Genomic DNA, 22,743 nt, shown 5'->3' on the forward strand with positions numbered 1-22,743 from the left:
ACTGTATGACATACCAAAGGCCTGCTGGTATACATGAGAAGATTGCTTTTAATGTCATTCCTTTTTAGAAGGAATGAGCTGTCAAGGGTACCAACAAATTAATCCATGACTGTACCAGCACCACTAATTGTGTGTGTGTGTGTGTGTGTGTGTGTGTATCCAGGGCAGCTCCAGATAGCAGCGTTAAATTAGACCATGATAATAAGCTGTGGGACTTGATGCGCTCCCTGTGGATTAGACGACTTCATCTGTCTGTCTTCGTCACTGACCTGACACACACACACACACACACACACACACTAATACAACTGAAACCATAACTGCTATTTGCCAAACCCTAACCTTAACCTAAAGCTAATTTTATCCAAACCATAAAACATGTCTTCAACTTAAAATGTAATTATGTCCATTATGGAGACTTGCTTGTTGTATCCATAAGGAAGAAAAGTTCCCTAAACATGACTTTATTAACAAATTCAAGTTGCCACAACATTAGCAATACCTATCATACACCCCCTCCCCCAAATACACATACACAGATGTGAGTACCCCATGTACCTGATTGTACACTCTCCATTCATTATCCATCCCTCTCTCCCTCCCTCTATCGCTCTGACTGTGTCTTTAGCAATGGGATTGCAGCAGTCAGGATATTTGCACTGAATTTAACAGCATTCCTACACTCTCCTTAGTATGTATTTGGCTCCCCCTTTCGGCAGCGTTGTGGCATGACCACTGCATTCCACATACTGCAGTGGCTCAAACCTGTACTTCTGCACCTGAAATCAATTGAAAACCAAAACACTGATGACAAAGCCAGGAAAATGTGGTTGTGCAGGTGTGTCAATTTTCTGTTGTGCTAAATAACTAAAAAGAAGTGAATATAATGTATGAGGCACAAACTGTAACACCTTTCTCTTCCACATCTCTGTTTCTCTCTCTGCAGTATGTGGCACTTTCCTCACTCTTCTTTATCCTCCTTTCCATCTCTACCTTCTGCCTGGAGACCCATGAAGCCTTCAACACCATCTACAACAAAACAGAGAATGTCACCATCGGCAATGTGACGCATGAGGAGGTACAGTGAAGTTTAGTAACATGTTTCTTTTAACCCTATTCAAACAAGATGTATTTCACTCAGGGAGGTGAGTTGATCTTAATATTACTAGCCACGATGAGTGATTTTAATGCCATCCAGAATGTATATAATAATAATAATAATATTATAATGAGCTTTTGCTACCAAACTTGCAGAGGTCTTAAACAGTGATGTAAGAAACTTTTTGAACCCTTTCAAATTTTCTATATTTCAGTATAAGCATGACCTAAAACATTGTCAGATACTTGGTCGCTTATTTATTAAGGTAAATGATTCAATAATGAATATGTGCAAAAGTATTTTAACCGGTGTGACTGCCTTGTGCACCAATAACTGCAAATAAACATTTCCGGTGCCTTCCGGCACAGAAGAATGTTAGCCATCCTTACATATAGAAAAGCTGCAACTCTGAGATATAGTGGGTGTCCTCACATGATCTGCCTACTTCACGTCCTTCCACAAAATTTCTATTGGATTAAGATCAGGACCTTGACTTGGGCATTCCACAATGGGGTTCATCTCTGTTCCTTACTGGTGGACTGACTGAGTTTGCCAATGTGGTAAGCATATTGTGACATTCCCTGTAAAGTCACAGGGATTTGCTGCTATTGATGGATTAATCCTAGCTTTATTAACTCGTCTTTCTTTCCTCACTGACACAAAATCTCTCTATACAGTGTCTCCTTTCAAATTATCACACATTTGCTCAAGTCAAGCACCTGTGTTTCGAAAGTTCTACCTCACCTTAAACTTACTACGCTCTTTCAGGTTTCCTGGTTTAGCAGTTAGCAATAGCTTCTGTCTTGCCCACTTTTTCTCCTGCTCACCATGTCATGTTTAGTTCTGGCCTCTTTTAGTGATAATATTATCTGCAATTAATGTAGTCCTTTTGCAGCATTGGAGGTGGGGCTTAATGAATTGGAATGGCTGTTCAACACTATGGAAAACAACCCATTAGCTGCATCAGTTAATATAGCCCCAGTAGCCAGAGCGGAAAACAATACAAAGGTAGAGGTGCTGGCTACATGTAAACATAAATAAATTCAAATTGGTATTCATGTTGGTGGTCATCACATTACGAATGCCTAGTAGGCCGCAACAAAGGTGGGAGATGCACGCAAGGATTTGCTTCAAACAACTTGGGTATATTAGATACATTTACAAATTAGATTTAAAGATGAGGTGTGGCAGTCAAAATCAGTTGTGCATGTCGGTGCATGAATGTTAGGGCCAATGTGTAGCACATGTTGCAGTTGCAAAAATAGCAAAAGGAAGCAACGGAACAGAAAGGCCGTGTCGTGGTGTACGAGTGACCAGCACACTTTGGCATCTGTTTGGCGGGATTAAATAGCTGGTGGAACACTGGCCAGTTATTCCCAATCTCAGCTCCACCCACCGGAGGACCTGTGAGATACACACACACACACACACACACACACACACACACACACACAGTTGCATAAATGTATGTGAAATCGGTTTGTAACTTTGAACTTTAAAATATTGTTTTAGTTCGTAGTTTTCTTATGATCCCGGCATAATCTGACCAGTGATGACATGTTGAGCCACGTGTTGTCATTTAGCCACTGGCTGTCAAGGTGGTATCCAGCAAACAATGTGGACTTCTTTGACCATTGGAAAATTAATTAGGAAAAACCTGGTCTGATGTTATCTAACCCTCTTAGGGTGGTTCAGGCTCATATCTAGAAAATGGCAATAACACGAGTTATTGCTAAGAACCTATGCTTCTACTTAAACAAAATAAAACAAGACAATTTAATGTATTTTTTCATCCATGCATCCATCATCTATACCCGCTATATTCTGAACAGGGTCACGGGGGGGGGGGGGGGGGGGGGGGGCTATCCTAGCTCACTTTGGGCAAAGGCAGGGTTCACCTGGACAGATCACCAGTCCATCACAGGACATAGAGACAGATGGAAACAAAGACCATTCACGCTCTCATTCACATCTCAGGGACATTTGTAGAACCACCAGTTAACCTGAGGTTCATGTTTCTGGATGGTGGGAGGAAGCTGGAGAACCGAGAGAACCCACGCAGGCACAAGGCAAGGCAAGGCAAGGCACGTTTATTTGTATAGCACATTTCAACAACAAGGCAATTCAAAGTGCTTCACATAAAACCATTAAAAATATCAAAACATAGGGCAAAAGAAAAAGGAAAATTTAAAGACAATTAAGAACATTGATTGAAACATTAAAAACAGTCATTAAAACATTAAACAAGCTAAAAATAGAAAAAAAAAAGTTGCAGTGCAGTTTAAGAAATAAAATACAGTAGTAAAATGCAGGAAATTGATCAACATCCTTGAATCTTGTCTTCAATCTTGATTTGAAGCAGCTCAGAGTCTCAGCAGACCTGCAGCTTTCTGGGAGTTTGTTCCAGATATGTGGAGCAGAAAAACTGAACGCTGCTTCTCAATGTTTACAGAAACACAAGGAGAACATACAGACTCCAAACAGAAAGGCCCAGATGTATTAAAATAAAAATGTATTTTGTATTTTATTTTAATGTCTCTCATCTAAATCTCTATTTGTAGTGAGCGGTGTTTCTGACTCAATCTGATTGACTGAACTAAATCTGAGGACACTACGCCTCGGACACCTATAATGGAAAACGGGGCTTTTTGAGGCCTAATTTTTAATGAATGATGGCATTCTTTTCAGATGGGTCACCAGAAAACAAATAAGGAGGGACTTCAGCTAACAACACCATAATAACTTGTTGACATTTTTTTTTATTGATGTTGTATTTCATGAGAAGTTCTATAGGAGTCTTTTAGTCTGAGGCTTGTTGGAGTCAATCTCTTGTGGCACCCAGTGGTTTTGCACTTACACATTGGCCTCAATCACCCACCTCACTTGCTCTCAGTTCCCCAATCTGCTCATCTGTTGCCATTCTGCCAATCATCCCAGTCAGTGTATCTACTCCCAGAATGCCACAAAAAGTACATGGATCACAAGTTCTCATTGCTCAAAGCTAAGCCTGAGCTTCCAAGAGTTCTATTTCTTGCCAATATCTTGTGTGCTTCGTATCTTGCCTGGACTTTAGACTCTGCCTTTCCTTCTGCATTGTGTTCCCTAACTGGCCTTGTTAATGTAACAATTCTTCATAAGCAAAGATCTCTGTAAATGATGTAGATGTCTTTCTGATAATACTGTCACCAAATTTAAGTGTTTCCGATATCATTTACTTAAATGCCTTGTTCCAATACAATGGAGGGCAGCTGCCTCAACTTTAGTCCCACACAAGTGGAATGGCTTGTTCATTGTGCTCACTACATACGACACTCAACAATATTGCTTCTCAGATAAACAAAGAAATGAAACAGAGGGGGCAAGCTCCTTAGTACAATTCGCAAATGTGCTGTTTAAAGCAGAAATCACAAAAGCTAGACAGAAAGTGGCATTCCACCAATTTAGAGGAATTTCACCTCGCCACAAAAAACACCTCCATTATAACAGAACTGTATATTATTCATGATTAATTGAGGAAAATAAGAACAACTAGAGGCTTCTTTTTGTCACAGTAGCCAGGCTGACGGAGTCATCGCTTGGTTGAGCCTTGTATGTCTTTGGCTCACAGTAGTGTGGACTTTATGCACTTTTTACAAATAAAATTGTTACCATTAGGGTAACAATTTATCAAATCCAAGCACCATCTGTCATGGATGTATCGTCAAGTACAGAGAGGTTGGAAATGTCTGTAAGACCTGATTAGACTACGTCTCTTATATTAAGCTCCCTTAGTTAGCTTCAACAAAGACTACACCCAACCAGGCTGTTCAAGGATGTTTTACCTTTAATTAACACTTTTATATTAGATTTGAGCAATCTTTATTAGCCGTACCAGAGGCTTTTACGGTTTCTCTAATTAAACCTCTGTTTAAAAAGCCTGCTCTTGATCCAATTTCTTTTAAGCCAACCATAGAGCTATACCCAATCTCCCCTTTATTTCTAAAATCTTTGAAAAAAGTTCTCACAATGTGAAGATTTTCAGACAGGATTTAGAGATCATAATAGCACGGAAACAGCAATAGTAAAAGTAACCAATAATATTGTCATTGCCTCAACTAATACTAATATCAATAAAGACTAAATACAGCTCAAGCAGGTTGATATGGCACTGTTTTTTGTCTCTCCTGCCAAACGTATATGGTCTTGCAAAGTCTGCTGAAGCCTTGCTTTGACGCATCTGTTGTGACCAGTACGCTCTCTTGGTGATGTGCTGGAGTGCGTCTCTCCAAGGAAGCAGAGCGCAGAGACAGGATGTGGAGACACACGTTGGCCTCACTACCTGCCGGGAGAGCTTTTGTTTGAGGTGAAACCGACACTGTAACTGTCTCATCAGCAGCAGACCCAGGGGAACCGCTGGTATCATAGAGGCTATAAAACCTTGTAGGCACTGACGGAGAGAGACTATGTTATTCAGCCGGAATAGTGACAGGCACTGATTGAAGGCAAACATCCTCCGAGGGGATAACCGCACACAATATCTCATGGAATGCTGCTCCAACTGGAGGAAACAGATATTCTGGCTGGGAGTGGGCTGACTTTTCTCAGTTTGTGACAAATCCTAGAGACTGTAAATGTGACCTCAACAGGGCTGGATGGGCGCTGGTGTGATGAGCCATGTGATGAGCCAATCAACAGATTGTCCAGGTAATCCAGGGTCCGGATGCCTTGACACCTGAGGGGCATTTGGGAAACACCTGAGGGGCAAGATACAAGCTGAATGGCAGAACTTGATATTCATACGCCATCTCTGTTTTGGTATCATCAAGATGTGAAAATATACATCTTTCAAATTATCTGTGCTTGAAACAGTCCCCTGACTGCGCTGATTGCATCACTTGACGTAAAATAAGAATTCCGAACATGAATTTTCTTAAGTCCACGTTAAACACTGAGATCCAAAATGAGAGGGAAGCCTCTGTCCCTCTTTCAAATTACGAAAATAACGGCTGTAAGATCTGCTGTGGACTTCGTGTGTGAACAACTCCTATTGCCTCATTTTTTAAGAGAGTGTGGATTTCCTCTCTTAGCAGTGGAGCGAGATCTGAGTGCACTGCAGACATTGTGATGCCATCATTGTGGAATCTCTTGAATTGAAGCCTGTGTCCGTGTGAAGTAAATTTCATATTCCCTCTGCAACACTGTGCATATGTGCCTCAATAGTGCCTGTGCAGCGAGCATTTCCATCTGTGGGGCATGAGCTCCCCCTGTTGGACAGCCATGGCCCTGAGCCCCCTGGGCCTGACATGTTAGCTGAGATTTCTCCGCACTCTTTTTCATTGTTTGGGGCTCTGTAACGGGGCAAAAAGTGCCCTTTATTCACAAAGACACCTGAACATTGTGAACGTATGAACCTGCCATCATCCGCTAACCTGGCGGGGTTCTCTTTATTTTTGAGCGCCTCGTACAGCTCCTGGAGCTTCTCCACTTTTTTAAGCATGCAGCATCGACACCGTGTTAAATGCCCATATGGCAAGTCCTTTCGCACAGTAAATTCCTTCAAGCTGGGAAGCTGAGAAGCAGCACTGCTTGTAGGGCAGCGTGGGTTTACTTGCAGAAGCGTTCGGCTTAAACAGGCGAGCAGTTAGCTAAGCTAAACAACTTTCTGTTAGCTGAGCTGAATGGTCATCTGGAAATGCATCTAGTTAGCAAGCTAAAAAAGTGCAATGCAGGAACAAGCCTTGTAGCAACGCCCTAGGTAGGGAGCTAGCTCACCTGTAAGGCAGACAGTTGAGTTGCTGAAAAGGATCCTGCAGACCAGGTTGAGCCAGGAGATGACACTTTTCTAATTGTTTGAGGACATGGACAGTTGTTCGCTTGGCATGTTCAACTGTGTTGTGGGTTGGGACTCCACTCAGCCTTCCCTCAGTCAATTGTGGGGAAAAACGGATGTGTTTGCGTTATATGTTCCATTTATCTAGGCGTACGTAGACTCGCTAAGTGTAGAGGCCGCAACACGTACTAAAATAACTTGAAGAATAGTACCAGTCGGCTGACTTGGTTGGACCACGTCAATAGGTCGGGCAACTTGTTAAGGAGAACGCCAAGGATCCAAAAGAGACTCATTCTCAAATAAACTGGATTTTGGTCATTTATAAAGAACTAGAAATGGTATAAGATGTTCATGAATACTGATGGAGTAAGGTTGTCTGGGCCTATTTGTGGGGAGTAGTCCTTCTGCAAAGCCTGGCAAAGGTTGAGTTGTGGTCTCTGATTCCAGCTGGGAGTGTTTTCATGAAAACACCACACTCCTCGCCGTGGTCTTCCACAACATCTTAGGCATCTCACGTGCCAAGGCGTTGGGTAGATCGAGCAAGCAGCGATCGACCTCCTGAATCGCGTCGTTAATGTTTGAGTCTCGATTGCTCAGTTCGAAATGTTCAATGTCTTTGGCAAAGATCTTGAGATGCTGTGTGTGCAGCCTATGTACTCAAGGAGGACCTACCCTATCCGAATCTTCCGAGTCTTCACTGTCCTGACAGAGTCAGTTCGAAAGGAAGTAAGAGGGCGGCTCAGGCCACTTGCATGGTGAAAGGCTTAGACATACCGTGCCTCCCTTTGGGGTGGGATCATTGTCCTGCCAAAAGACAAGGTGGCACAACTGTGGATAGACTGAGAACGTAGCGCTGTTCACGGACATTGGTTGGCACCCATATCCACCAAGCGGGCTAGTGAAGTTGCTAGGTAACTTTATATGGTGATAAGGTTAGTGACCACACCACGTTAGGCTGTTTGGCTACTTTCACGGGTCTCTGGGCTGGCAGAAGTAGTTTGCTGGTTGTCCAGCTACTGCCACAGGGCTTCTGCTTTCACCTCATGGGCTTGAAGTTCTGCTTGCAGATCTCAGAACTGGATGAACTGCTTCACATGATCTGTAGCTTGCAGCTCCGCTTTGCGTCGGTATAAAACAATCAATTATCTGAGTAAGGTAAGAACCGTACGCGTCAACATATTTCAATGTGTTGTATTTATATTACAGGGCTGATCGTCTATGTGGAGTTGAAATTTAAGTTTTCTCTCCAGTAACTTAGAATCTTGAGAGTTTGGGCTAAAATCTCAACTCATTCATTGTCGAAGGAATTTTAAAAACTTATATTGTAAAGCATAGGTTTGGTTTAAATTCCTTGGTTAATAGTTGGGGAGATGTACCTATATAATTTAATGTGAAATAAATGTGCAGGACGTTTGTAGAAATAGTTTTTTTTTTTAATTCCCCATTATTTTAACTTTTTCTGTACTCCAGGTCAGAATACAGCTCATTCACTTAGAAATACTGAAATAAAAAAATTTAAAAAAATACAACTTTATTGACAAGACAAGTACTTTATTGATTCCCTGAGAAGAAATTCAGGTGTTACAGTAATATAACCTATTTACATGATGTGATTAAAAACTAGTAAAATATATAGTACGGTATTGATACAATCCCATTTCCCAAAAAGTGAGGACACTGTGTAAACATATAAATAAAAACAGAATGCATCTCACATTATTGGGTATAAAAAGAGCATTGCAGAGAGCCTCTCAGCAGAGATTTTACTATCTATGGTACATAATATCATAAAACAAATTTGGCAAATCTGGAAATATCTCTGTACGCAAGGGAGAAGACCAAAAACCAATACCTGTGATCTTTGGGCACTCAGGCGGCACTGCATTAAAAATAGATACAATTCTGAAGTGGAAATCATTGTTTGGACTAAGAAACACTTCCTGAGATGCGTACTTGGCAAAAATGAGTATCCGGTATGGGTAATGAACTTTTGATGAGTACGAGTATCAACTGAGTGATTGTGTCAATATCCGTGCTGATGAAGGCTTCTAACAGACACTAGAGCTGTGTGCACACACCGAGGCCAGATACACACTTACTGTTGCATGTGTGCTGAGACACTCTGTCAGTGTCCAGCGTCTACAGAAATAAACAACCACTCGCGACTCTCCTGGTTAATTTCTGCCATTGGCTCGTTTCAGTCAGGTTTGTATAAAATATCTTGAGTATAATATCTTACTCGGAGAACTTTGCTCTTCCCAGACGAGTCGCAAGTTACAGCTCATGACTCTGCTTCTGCCGGTTTGTTTTACTTTTTTCCCCAATAACTCGCTCCTACCTCGTTAAGATATCTTCACGGAGCTGACTGCTTTCAGTGAGAATGTAGTGCACGTCTGAATACATATTTCGATGTGGACTGTTTGATGTGAATCTCAGGCTTAAAATGAACAACTTCTGGTTACTTCCAACTCACTTCCAGCCCAACCACCGCCCACTTCCAGATTAAGTCCCGCCCCATCAGAGTACGGATATAGATACAGATAATTTAGTTGGTTTAACAGATACAGATGCAGATAATTCTGTGCGGGTGCTCATCCCTAATCGCTACATCCACAAATGCTGGTTCAAACTTTGTTGAAGTGCCGCCACTTTCTCTTGGCCTGGGCAAATTTAAGTCAGACTGAGGCGATGTGGAAAACTGTCCTGCGGTCTGACAAATACAAATTTGAAATTATTTTTGGAAATCATGGATGCTGCATCCTTCAGGCTAAAGGAGGAGACAGACTACTGGGCTAAAGAGGAGAGGGACCACCCAGCTTTTTTATCAACACACATTTCAAAAGCCAGCATCCATGACAGTATAGGGATGCATTAGTGCATATGGCATGGGTAGCTTGCACATCTGGAAGACAACATTCACGCTGAACCATATATACAGGTTTGGAGCAGCAGATGCTGCTACCCAGACAACTTTTTCAGGGGAGGCCTTTCTCATTACAACAAAACAATGCCAAACTACATTCTGCACGTTATAATTGCGTAATAATAGCTCTATAGTATAAGAGCCTGGGTGCTAAACTGTCACCGACCTGTCACCCATTTACAAAATTTGCCGCATCATGAAACAAAAAAAAGGACAAAAGAGACTCTGAACTGTTGAGCAGCTGAAATCCTATTTCAGGCAGGAATGGGACAATGTTTCACTTCACTTCAAAGTCCACCAACTAGTCTCCGCAGTCTCCAAAAATGTACAGTGTTTTAAAAAGAAGAGGTGATGCAACACATCATGTCCGAACTTTTTTGAAACGTGTTGCTGGAATCAAATTCAAAATAAGCAAATATTTTTCATAAAACAGAAACATTTCTCAGTTTCAATATTTAGTATGTTTATATCATATATTTCAGGTTCCCAAGTCAAATTTCCTGACTTTCACTGAATAAAAAGTTAAATGTTCATGACGTATATTGCAATACAGTCCACCTTTGTTGTGATCATACAAATCCAGCCACAAATATTTGATTGCCAGCAATTTTCGAGCATTATTTCCTGGTTTACAGGCGTTTTCAGAACAAAACTTAAAGCTTATTTTTAATTGCTTAAACTATAAACTGAGCAAAACATTTCTTCTTAAATGGAAAAAAAAAATTAATGAATTTCCTCAGGGTACCCCCACCTAAAGAAAGATTGTCCTCCACTGGGGTGCAGCAGAGCAGTGAAAGGGTGAAGAAGGGTCTGGCTGCAGACTGCAGACCAAGGGGCACGGCATGAGGATATTTAGTGTGATCCTCCAGTTAAACCCTACGAACACAACAGGCCCATTATGTGGCCAATAAAGGGCCGTGACGTTGACAGATAAACAAATTCTGAAGTTGAAGGGGCCAATATACCTTGATTCTTAGTGTGTGATAAACAAAATGCTGAATATAATCAGGGCCAGGTATATCTGCAAAATAAAACACAGAACTACATAAGCGAGGGGAACTGCATGAAGAAACAACAAACATAAACAAAACCGTGGGAGAGAAAAGGCATGAAGATAATGAGATGTAATGGTGCCATAAAAATGCAAATAGGATGAAAGAGATAGGACTGGAGATGAGCTCAGTGCATCATGGGAGGCCAATAAAGGCATAACTAAGGGATGGTGCAGAGTAACCTGAGCCATCCCTACCTTTGAGCTTTGTCAAATAGGAAAGTTTTGAGCCAAACCTTATAAGTAGAGAAAGTGTCTGCATGAACTAAAACAGGGAGATGGTTCCACAGAAGGGGCCTGAAAGCTGAAGGCTCTGCCATCCATTCTACTTCTGGAGACTCTCAGAACCACAAGCAGGCCAGCATCCTGGAGAATGCACTCTGGTAGAAAGATGCGGTTCCATAAGCTCTCTCAGATAAGACAGAGCTTTACCATGAAGAGCTTTATGATTTAGGTGTACAATTTTAAATTCTATTCTTGATTTTGAAAGCCAATAAAGAGAAGCTAAAATATGAAAAATAAGGTCACTCTTGCTACATCCTCTCAGTACTTTCAGTGTAGCATTTTTGAACAAAGAATTGCAATAGTAAAGCCTGTAAGTAACAAAGGCAGGGATAAGCTTTTCTGCATCACACAGGATATTTCTGATTTTATCAATGAATAATTAAAAAGAGAGAACATGAAAGAAAGCATAGAGAGAGACTTACTTTGTTTGTGAGTTAAAGGACAAATCCTCATCAAAGATTACGACACATTTCCTCACAGTGGTGCTGAAGGCCAATGTCATCCAGAGTATATAAATGAGTAGGGGGTTAAGGTGTCTAGCTAAGCATTTACCCAGTCAGTAAAACTGTCCAGGGTGAATCTTTTCAACTATAAACCCTACATTGAAGGCCATGGGAACAAGGTCTGAGTTACCTTTTGTCATAAGGATTCTAGGGCTACAATTTCTGGCCATAAACAGAATTGTTACAGCTGCTATTATTATTTAGTTCCATTCAAAGGTTGCTGAGGATTATCTTGGTTGGAAGGGGCTTAGATAGATGTTAGTATCATACTTATATGAGCTATGTAATTATACTGAACTCTTCACCCAGATGCATGATTAAGGAGGAACTGCATAAAAAAAACTGCATTGAATAAATCCGAGGGGAACTGCATATACCAGTGTCATGATGGAACAATATGGTCCTGGTGGATCATGATATTGTGGACCTGTACCTTGTAATAAAAGTATAAGTACATAAGTATGGCTTTGATGAAACCAATCAATCCTTTTTTTTTCTCTCACTTTGCAGATAGTGTATGAGGTGGTCACAGATGGCTGGCTGACATATGTGGAGGGCGTCTGTGTCATCTGGTTCACCATTGAGGTGATTCTGCGTGTCATCTTCTGTCCTGACAAGGCAGAGTTCTTCCGGAGCGCCCTTAACATCATAGACTTTGTGGCCATTGTGCCCTTTTATCTGGAGGTGGCGCTGAGTGGCCTGTCCTCCAAAACCGCCAAAGACGTGCTGAGCTTCCTTCGTGTTGTGCGTTTCGTCCGCATCCTGCGTATATTCAAGCTGACTCGCCATTTTGTGGGTTTACGGGTCCTAGGCCACACCTTGCGGGCAAGCACCAATGAGTTCCTGCTGCTCATCATTTTCCTGGCACTGGGTGTCCTCATCTTTGCTACCATGATCTACTACGCTGAACGCATCGGTGCCGACCCAGATGATCCAACGGCTGCCGCCCACACCAACTTCAAAAACATCCCCATTGGTTTTTGGTGGGCTGTGGTGACCATGACCACACTGGGATATGGGGATATGTACCCAGAGACTTGGTCAGGGATGTTGGTGGGAGCCCTCTGCGCCTTGGCAGGCGTGCTGACCATCGCCATGCCTGTGCCCGTAATTGTCAACAACTTCGGCATGTACTACTCCCTTGCCATGGCCAAGCAAAAGCTCCCCAAGAAGAGGAATAAGCACATCCCAAGAGCGCCGCAGCCAGGCAGCCCCAACTACTGCAAGCCAGATGCCCTGGCCATGGCAACAGCTTCCCCGCACAGGCTGATGGGCAATGTGCTTGGGCCAGGCATGGTCGGATCTGGCAGCATGATGGGTACCGGAGACTGCCCACTGGCACAGGAGGAGATCATTGAGATCAACAGGGCAGGTGAGTGACTAAACAAAATGAGATATGGCATGGATGTTAAAACATTTCAAAAGTTCTTAAAAACTTGTGACATATGTGAATGTGAGTGAAAAAAATTTTTTATGAACACAAAAGTAATGACTTACACAAGCATTATGAATAGGAAAATTCTGAAGCTAAATCAAACTATTTTTTAACAACATAGCAGATGAGAAAATCATTTACTCATGGGACCAAACCAAATCTGTTCAAATCTTTCATCTCAACGTTATCTTTGATAACCTCAAGTATATGTCAATTGCTTCTTTTTGTATTAAGTGGATAATTTGTTATAAAAATAGTGAAAAATGACTAATGATGATAAAACAGAGAAAAGCAGCAAATACTCAACATTTGAGAAGCTGTAAACAGAATTGGCTCGGTCGTTTAAAGGAATAATTGCTCATCAAGATAGTTCCAACTACTTATCAGTTGATTGGCTAAATGTTTAAACCCTAATTCAGTTCAAATTAAATATGGCCTCAGATTAATGTTTCTAATGTTTCTCATTTTTAACCACCATCCTTGAAAATACAAGTTGAAAACAAACCTTTTTGAATTTCTTTGTGACAGTCACTAAACAGGACTTTAAATTGGAGTATCAGAATGTGGTTGTGGGGGAGCAGTAAAGGTCATGTTTGTGTATTTGTATGTATGGGGTTGAAGGTTTGATTTTTGACATGGTTGTTTTTCTATCAGACATCTCTCATTGTTTACTACTTATAGTATACAAGTCCAAATACTAAAGTTAATCATTGAAGTGACCCTAACAAATGTAATTATATATAACTGTTAAAGTTTCTTTCGTTCTACAAAAAAGAAGCCTGTGATACATAGACTTTTGACGAATATAAATTGATCTGATCTAATATGGAAATGCAAATTAGGGGAAAAACATCCTTGAGCAGTCTTGTTGAGATGGGGTCTAAGAGACAGGTTGATGATTCAGTTGAAGTAGTTATTGCAGTTAGCTCATAGAAATCAAGGGGAGAGAAGTGGTCTAAATATAAATCTCATCTCACGGGAGTTTCTAAGGCTCCTCGGCTTAACGACACATCAGTAAAAGTGGTAGGAATAGTATACTGAATTGTTTCCCTCATTGTGACATTTATATTAGTAACGAAGTTCACAAACTTGCGAACTGTACCGAGGGAATGACCTCCTCTGGTTCGTTACTCTCTTTTTCGGAGGGGCAACATTGTCGAATGTCATTCGCAAAGAGGCTGCAGCATTGCCAATGAGCTGATCCACTTGTGTGGGAGTAAAGTTGAGGTAGCTGCCTTCCACTGTATTGGCAGATGGCATTAAAGTAGATAAAAATGTAATCGCTACATCAAATTTTCCACATCAGTATCAGACAGACATCTACAAAAATAGAGGTTTTCCCCACATGCTGTGTATTCCAACTTTTTAAATTCAAACATAATTAAAACATGTCAGACTAAAGAGGGTTTTGAGGATATTCTATTAAATTAGTTTCTATGCCATATGTCAGAACAAGATCGAGGGTGTGATTATAACAGTGAGTGTGTTTATTGACATTTTGAGAAAAGCCAGAGTCTAATAATAAAATGAAGACAGAACTGAGGCTGTCATTGTCCACATTAACATGACTGTTAAAGTCACCCACTGTAATCACTTCGGTTGGAAACGCTGAGTAAGGGGCAGGTGGGCGATAAACAACCAAAAATATATATTTTTTTGTGTATTCCACTTTGGGTGCGAGACACTACAATTAATAATTTAAATGCATTACAACTAAGTTTAGGTCTTGGGTTGATTGATGAGCTTTTGATTTGTACCTTCGATTGATAATGAATTGCTGATATTCTTACTCCTCTAGAAACTTGAGGAATGTGATGATTAATATGACAAGAAGGAGTTGCTTCATTAAGACTGCCAAAGTCTTCCTGCTGAAACCAGGTTTCTAAGACAAAATTAATCAATTGGATAATCGGTTATCAAATCATTTACGAAGAGATTTAAATGAGATTAACTAATAAATAGTATTAATTTTTATTGCCCCCCGCTTGAATCTTCACACCACCAATACTTTGATCAAAACGCCTGCGAAGGCACAATCATAGCGTATGTGGGTAACTGCTCTTTCCACCATAAAACCAACGTCTGTGCAGGCGCTGGAGTTGTGTGGGTGGATGATATGTCATATCGGCCCAAGAAGTTTACCCTTGACCCTCAGTCTTCACAATATGCTGAAATCGATGCCATCTTGATCAAGCTGCAGCTAGCAATAGCATAAAACATCACAACACTTGTTATCTGCACAGACTCCAACTATGCACGCCTCAGCTTCACTTGTCATCTGGATTCTTGGAAAAGAAATGGTTTCACGACGTCGAGCTGAAAAACAGTCAAACATAAGGACCTTTTCATGCGCAGGCTACAGAGGAACTAAAGCAACATAACCGGAATTTAAACAAGTAGCCTACGGCCACATATGCGCAAAGATGTGGCAGACTACATTAAAGGGTGCCTGGTATACTGTCAATTCCAACCAGCAAATCCACCACATAGAGCTCCTTTACAACAAAGAGGAATCTCCTTCCCTTGGTCAGACCTCCAAATCGACTGGGTTGGACCCCTCACTAAGTCAGCCAGAGGAAGCAAATACTTCCTCACAGTCGACTTGTGCATTCACTAAATGGTTGGAATGCTTACCAGTCCCCAATGAGACCGCCGAAATGGCCACATACCTGCTGATGAACCACATCTTTTCAAGGTTCGGTCTCCCCACTCGTGTCAATTCAGACCGAGGAACACACTACACAGCTGATGCCATCCAACACCTGTGGAAAATACTGGGAGTGAAAGCAAAATTCCACATCAGCTACTACCCTCGTGCTTCAGCTCAAGTATGCTGAAAAAGTACATTGCAACCAACCATCGAGACCGGGATGTCAAACTACCCCTCGTCTTGATGGCCATCAGAGCAACCTCACACGGAGCCACGGGTTTCTCACCTTTTGAAATGATGACAGGGAGACAAATGATTCTCCCTCTCCACCTCCTCTATCAACCACGCAAAGCTAGCATCGTGACGGCATATACAACACACCAGTATATGACCGATCTCAGCCAACATCTCAAAACTACTTTCTCTTTTGCCCAGAAACTCCTGGACAAAAGCAGCTGAGAGTCGCAAAGCCTACGACCAAAAAGCATCCCAACGTGAACTCCAAATGGGGGACAAAGTGTGGTAGTATATTTTTGTCCAACCAACTGGAAAAGCTGACTCAAACACAAGGAAGCTGACTCGTAAGTTCTTTCCCGCTGGTCAGGCCCTTACACCATCACAGACTAACTGTCTGCAGTGGTATACCGAGTCAAGATTTGGTCACACAGTTTTTAATTTTGAATGCGAGAGTAAATGCCCGCGACTCGACTCCAGCTGACCGCCGTCTGAGAGAACCATTAAATCCCCATACAGCGCTAAAACAGAGAGTCAGATGAGGTTATAGTAAGACTGTAGTAACAGTATAACTTTAGTTACCTCATTTGAAAGAAGCATCGGGTAGTTCTTGTTTCGCTCCAATAAACATGAATCTACTAGTGTGGGAGGAAAGTTGAAGGACCTGCCCATCACTCTTTCTTAACTTCCTTCCTGTCTTCTTCTTGTATCTTTACATTCATCCTTGTCCCATTCTTTTTGTTTTCTGTTTTCTTTTCCCTTTATTATCTTTCCTATCTTTTTCCCCTGCACTATTTTACATTTCCCTCCTTCTTTGCTGTCCTCACTCTGAATAATCACTCTTAATAATTGTGTCTTTCATTTCTTTTCTCCACTGCTGCGACACACACCTACCCTGTTTTTATGCCCTATCCCAGACTCCAAGCAGAATGGTGATGCAGCGGCCAATGCAGCAGCTCTGGCCAACGAGGACTGCCCCACCATTGACCAGGTTCTTGGAGATGAGCGGAGCCCAGCCACTGGGGGTCACGGTTCCACCGCCAGCCGAGAGCGCTACCCACATGACCGGGCCTGTTTCCTGCTGAGTGCAGGGGAGTTCCAACGCACAACGGACGGGAACGTTCGGAAAGGTAAGAGGATAGAGGAGGGAAAGCAGCGGTTTACAGTGGAAGGAAGAGGAGGATTTAGGAAAATGGAGTACTTGAGTGATACCAGTGGGCTGTTGCTCGATGCATGGTTTTGATTAATATGTACTGACCCTGTGTGTAGTGTAACATAACATCAACACACATGTAACATGTTCCAAGCACACACATTGCCATTTACATACATACACAAAAGAGGTGGACAAACTAAAAGAAACACCTAACAATGTGCATGCATTTTGAAGGTGTTCATGGTTTTGTCTCTACCCCATTGCACATAATGAATGACTAACATATATGGGCACAAAAGCACACACACACACACACACACACACACACACACACTGAGAACAGTAAAAGTATGTAACATATGGTTATATTTTGAAATAAAACTAAAGAGGACTAAATTACTTATACAAACACACACGAACACAACAAATGACATCCCCTCCTCACTCCCATCTATCATTTTAATGACAGCTTAGCAACATTAGTCTCAATCCCCTGACACTGTTCACCATAACAGGCTTAATTGTGTAAAACCTACAATTTATCCATATGCGCTCAATGGTATTGATATTTAATCCAATGTTTCTGGTCATTCATACCTTCAAACTACGTAGCTGTACTAGAAGATGTCTCCTTCATGCATTTATCCTCCATCTGTACTGCAGAGGCTGCTGCAGCATTACCGTCTGCATTGATGTTGAAGTGACTGGATTTACTGTGCTGAAACACAAAAGTATTCATAGCAGTTTTTTATGTGTGTTAATTGTTGTCAAAGAATGCAATATTCAGATTCTGCACTGCGGGGGATCAACAGTCACTCGGCAACACTACTTGAAGGGTAACACTGGTCTTCTGTGAATACTTCACACTGTGTTCATCACAGCTGATACAGTTCTTTGTGTTAAACCAGGGGTCTCCAACCTGTAGCTCGTGAGCTACTGTTTCAGTTTGTGTGTGTTGAGTATCAATTTGTTACTTTTCACTTAAAAGAACCTTATTCAGCTGGTTTGGTAAAGCTCAGCTATGAGAATAAGTGTTACAGTGTCTGAGAGCTACATGAGTAGCTCTTGAATACTTTCATTTGTCAAAATAGCTCTCAGAGGAAAAAAGGTTGGATATCCCTGTGGTAAACTGTCCTCACAAAGCTAAACTGATTCATTTCAAAACACTGTCCTTTTTGGGCATTATAATGTCAACTGTAATTTTTGAGACAGAGAGGTATGAGGATACATACAAAATTTGTGCGGTTGTATTTCTTTTATTGTCAACAAATCCCATGAAAAACAAAAGTAGACTAGCATCAGCTATTCAAATGGCGTTATGGCTGTATCTTTACCTGACATGGAAACTAGTGGCAGTGTGTTGTGAATTTTGCCTGTCATGAGCATAAACTGTATTTAAAAATGGAGGGGATTACAGTTGAAGCCAGTGGTGACACTTCATCCATCTTTATGTAATTTATTATCATGAGCATTACGTGTTGTGAAGATGCTATTATGACCACAGGGATGGAGGGAGATAATATGTCATGTGTCATGTCACAGAACAAACCAGTACGAGAAGTTAACATAGCATTTTCTGATTGACGAAAGAGTTGAAGAGTTGAAGCTTTTTATTTCATATAAGTGAAACAGGAAATTCAGTGATGTTTGAAACCCACATTTAATTAGTTTGTTAAATATACATTGTACTTTCCTGCCAGGCTCTTGAAGTGCTTGAATCTGTTCCCTACCGATTAGCATTTTTTTGATTGTCTTTTTGATAATCCATGACAGTTGTAATTCTTGGCTGTTTGAAAGATCATCTCCCCACTCAATTTCTGTAGTAAAGATGTCGGAAGACTCAATGTACTCATTTTCATCATCCTAGATTTAGTTCTTACGTGGCAGCAAAATATGTAAGAGAAGCCTTCAGATACTCCTGCAGATCAAACTGAGTTAACCAAACACTTTATGGGCTGACTGACTCTTAAATGACTGACTGACACTGTAAATGGACTGGAAACACTTGCTAGCCTTCCAACATTAAGGCTATAAACAGGGACTTGCCATTTAGGTGGTCTTCACAGTTTAAAGCACCACTAGTGTTTTAGCTTTTTGCAGGCTAATGGCTCACTGGCTACCTGTAAGCAAAAATGTGAGTGGCAGCGTGGCTGCCATCAGGGTTGATTGAAACGCAGTGATAGAATTTCTTCTTCAGTGTGGAAAACTGTTACAGAGTCACTCACTCAATTAGCATAGTTATACAAATAATAATACTGATTAATATTAATGGGGTACCACCCTGGAAATCTGAGCCAACAACTAAAGTGTCATTTCAGTCTCAAGAAGCATGTTCACTCATAATCACCAATATCTAAGAGGCATTGACACACTTAGTAACACTGAAGGTGTGCAATCCAGCTGTTATTACAATAAATCAAACATTGACTGCTTGACGTTAACAGAATTTATTAACATTTGCAATATTGATTAATGATCAACATTATTTTTAGTTAACAAATTCAGAATGAATATTACTCTCAACAACAAATATTTGGTAATAGTGGAAATATTTATCATGAATCAATACTTTAAATAAATAAACACATCTAATCTACAGTCGACAACAACTATATGCAAGCAATATATACAAGCATTCATTTGGCACCACTGGCTTTAATGCAGTGGCAGAGAATCACATAAACAAGCCGAACTTTGAGCAATCGCTGAACTTTAACACTGTAACAAACACAATCCAACAGCCCTCTAGTCTGTGCTGTCATACAACCAGTTCATTTGACCATGAAACCTAATAAAAACAACCAATAACCTGTCTTTGCCTCGACAAAAAAGGTCTCGAGATCACTTTGGTGTAATGTGTGTGAAAGTCTATTTCAGGCATTTGCAGTTCCTCTTCAGTGCTCGGCTGTTATGTCGCTTGGTGGCAATTTGAACGGCAGCTGGCCTGGGAAACAGCAAAGTCGACTGTGGGTGAAAAAGGGACTATACTTCATTTTTCGTGAAGACACGATGACCCAGTTTCTTTCGCCTGCAAGTAATAGAGTCAGGCATTCTGTATCGGCTCCTTTGGGATTCTCAAATGCCGGTTACTCGTCTGGCAAGTGCAAGCACTGTGGCCAAGGCTTAAAAAAGAAAAAAAAGGCTTGAACATTAATGGTTGCACCTTATTATCAATGTCCATTTCGAGTAGTTGTGTGCAGATCGATATGAAAATATTGATACTTCTGATTCCAAATGTTTCTCTTCTAGTATTGATTTTCTTATTAAAATATCAATATTTGAGTTAGTAATTTGGAGTAAATGTGTATTTTACTATCAACGAAAAGAAACTATATAATAACCAGAATTAATCTTAAAACCTGCAGGAACTACTTTTCTTTCCGCCTGCCGTAGGCATATGCGCACTATGGCGCCCCTCTGAACAGAGTGTTGACATTAATGAGAATAAAACAGTCCCGTAAGGAGTATGTGATGTTTGTGGGATGACTGTGAGGTGTGAGGTGGCACCACAAAGTTGCTAAACATCCATAAATTCGTCCCAACACAGGATATAATGAGGTGGTCTGAAGAAGAGGATAAAGGTGCTGCTGGTGAGACAGACTTCCCTCACAGAGCCCGGTCAGTGGCAAGAAACATCCAGGTACAGAGAGACTGTTGTTAATCACTGCTGCTGACCGGGCCGGCCCGTTCGCTTTACTTCAAGCGTGTCAATGTTCAAACTACGGGAAGTCCCCGCAATTTTCCAACCCCGGGATTCCCTTTCATTCAGACTGACACAAATAAATGCAGCTAAATAAATAATGTGGTTACGGTATATGGTTATGAAGTCTGTATTGAAATATATTAGTCGCAATAAATAGCTATATTACACTAGGGGCAGCACCTTCAATAATACAATCTATTTCTCAGTTTCATTTTCAAAGTCCTGATGTTGAAACAGCTGTTTTCCTGCTAAATAGGCTACTCTGTAAATGTGATAATAAATTAACTATTTATTCTATATGCAACAAACCTTACCTTCATTCTTTTCCTGTTTTCAATAGGAAATAACCGAACTTGAGCACTCAGATAATGTTAGCGTCTTTTGTCCTCTTCCCAGCAGTCACTGTGTAAACCTAACTCTTTTTCTGGACCATTAGTGAGTCATATTTTATACCTTGATTTCTTCAACAAGTACATTAACACTTTATGTTACGACATAACTCCATTCATTTAAATTATGCCACGCATACCATAATTCCAGATGTCAAAACATGGCCTTATGGTATCAAAGAAAACTTGGGAAAGACACAAGTACAACCTTTTTTTTCATGTTTTTGCACAGATAACTGTTAACCCAGACCCTGATTTCTTCATCAATGCAAGCTTCCTTTGACTTGCAACAGTCAACAGCATTTTTTTTTTTCTAAAACAGGGGGACACTACTTTTTAAGACTTTTCTCAAACTGCAGTAAATGGTGGGGTTTTTTTTTGGGGGGGGACTATTTTTGGTGGTGGATTAATCCATATTTGGTGCTCTAATTTCAGCAAGATGTCAGCAAGATGGTGTATGAGGGAGTTAACTGCAATGCGTGTGCTGATTTTAATGAAAGACCATGCCATTTTTTTAACCAGCATGAAGCCTTTGCAGTTTATTGTTGTTTTCTGTCCTTTATGGGATTTGTTGACAGTAAGAAAAATATTCCGTCACACAGAATTGTAATGTCATAAATATCTAAAAAACAGTCTGGTTATCTTGTCTTGAAATGAAACTTTTCATGTGTAAATTTGCAGTTTCTTTAATCTGATCTGTCCAAACAGACGGATCAGATGTGTCATTTGGTCATCACATCATTTCTTTGTTGCTCTGCTGTCTTTTCCTCACTCTGTCACTCTATCTCACTGTATAGTTAATTTTGCTTAATTCACTACTCATACATTTTTTGTTCTTTTTCCTCTTTCTTTCCTACCTGCACTCCTTAACTCCTCTCATCTTTTCATCATTTCTCATCGTTTTCATTCCTCTCCACTAATCTTCCATTTTGACTTTGTCCTCTTCCCCTACTGCTTCACCTCCCTCTCTTGTCCTTTACCATTCAATGCTCATTGCCCCGGTGTCCATCTGTCTCCTCTTGTGTTTTTTCCTTTTTCATCCATTCATTTTGCTCTCAATTTTCTTGTTGCCGTCTTGCCTATTGCCACCATGACCTGCCAATACTAAAATAACTCCATTTTCAAATCCATCCCTTAACCTTTCACCTTCATCCTCTTTTCCCTGATTCACACACACACACACACACACACACACACACACACACACACACACACAACGCAGAGTGCTCAGAGTCCAGCAGTGTGACAACCTCCCTGGGGAAGGAGTGGTTTACGGTGGAGGGGCCTCTGCTACAGCAGGACCTCTGTGTTCATTCCATCTCCTCCTGGATCAAACCATAAAAACACAGAGGTAATACTTTTACACAGCCCACAAAGTACAATCAATAATACAACCTCAACTTTACTGGATTGGGTAACTGTCTGTGTAAACAAAAGATTGGATTAGAATGAATTTAACTTCAAATATTGTTTGAATTCAAATATTTCTCACATTTTTTTGATTGT

The 22,743-nt window shown here is 40.9% G+C and overlaps 1 protein-coding gene across 13 annotated transcripts in view; it reads left to right on the top strand.

Moving 5' to 3' along the window:
- The window catches only part of LOC138214248 (voltage-gated potassium channel KCNC1-like), a 124,447-nt gene that overhangs the window by 61,465 nt on the left and 40,239 nt on the right, over positions 1–22,743 (top strand). For 7 of the 13 annotated variants that reach the window (XM_069175662.1, XM_069175671.1, XM_069175667.1 and 4 more), the window contains exons 2-4: positions 947–1,078; positions 12,181–13,042; positions 16,907–17,119. In XM_069175662.1, coding sequence (XP_069031763.1) covers positions 947–1,078; positions 12,181–13,042; positions 16,907–17,119 — 1,207 coding nt within the window. The other 6 variants (XM_069175669.1, XM_069175663.1, XM_069175664.1 and 3 more) reach the window with 3 other exon arrangements.

The sequence above is a fragment of the Embiotoca jacksoni genome, unplaced genomic scaffold (assembly GCF_022577435.1).
Source record: "Embiotoca jacksoni isolate LCO1_2020_lvr unplaced genomic scaffold, fEmbJac1.0.p SCAF_69, whole genome shotgun sequence".
Classification (NCBI taxonomy): domain Eukaryota; kingdom Metazoa; phylum Chordata; class Actinopteri; family Embiotocidae; genus Embiotoca; species Embiotoca jacksoni.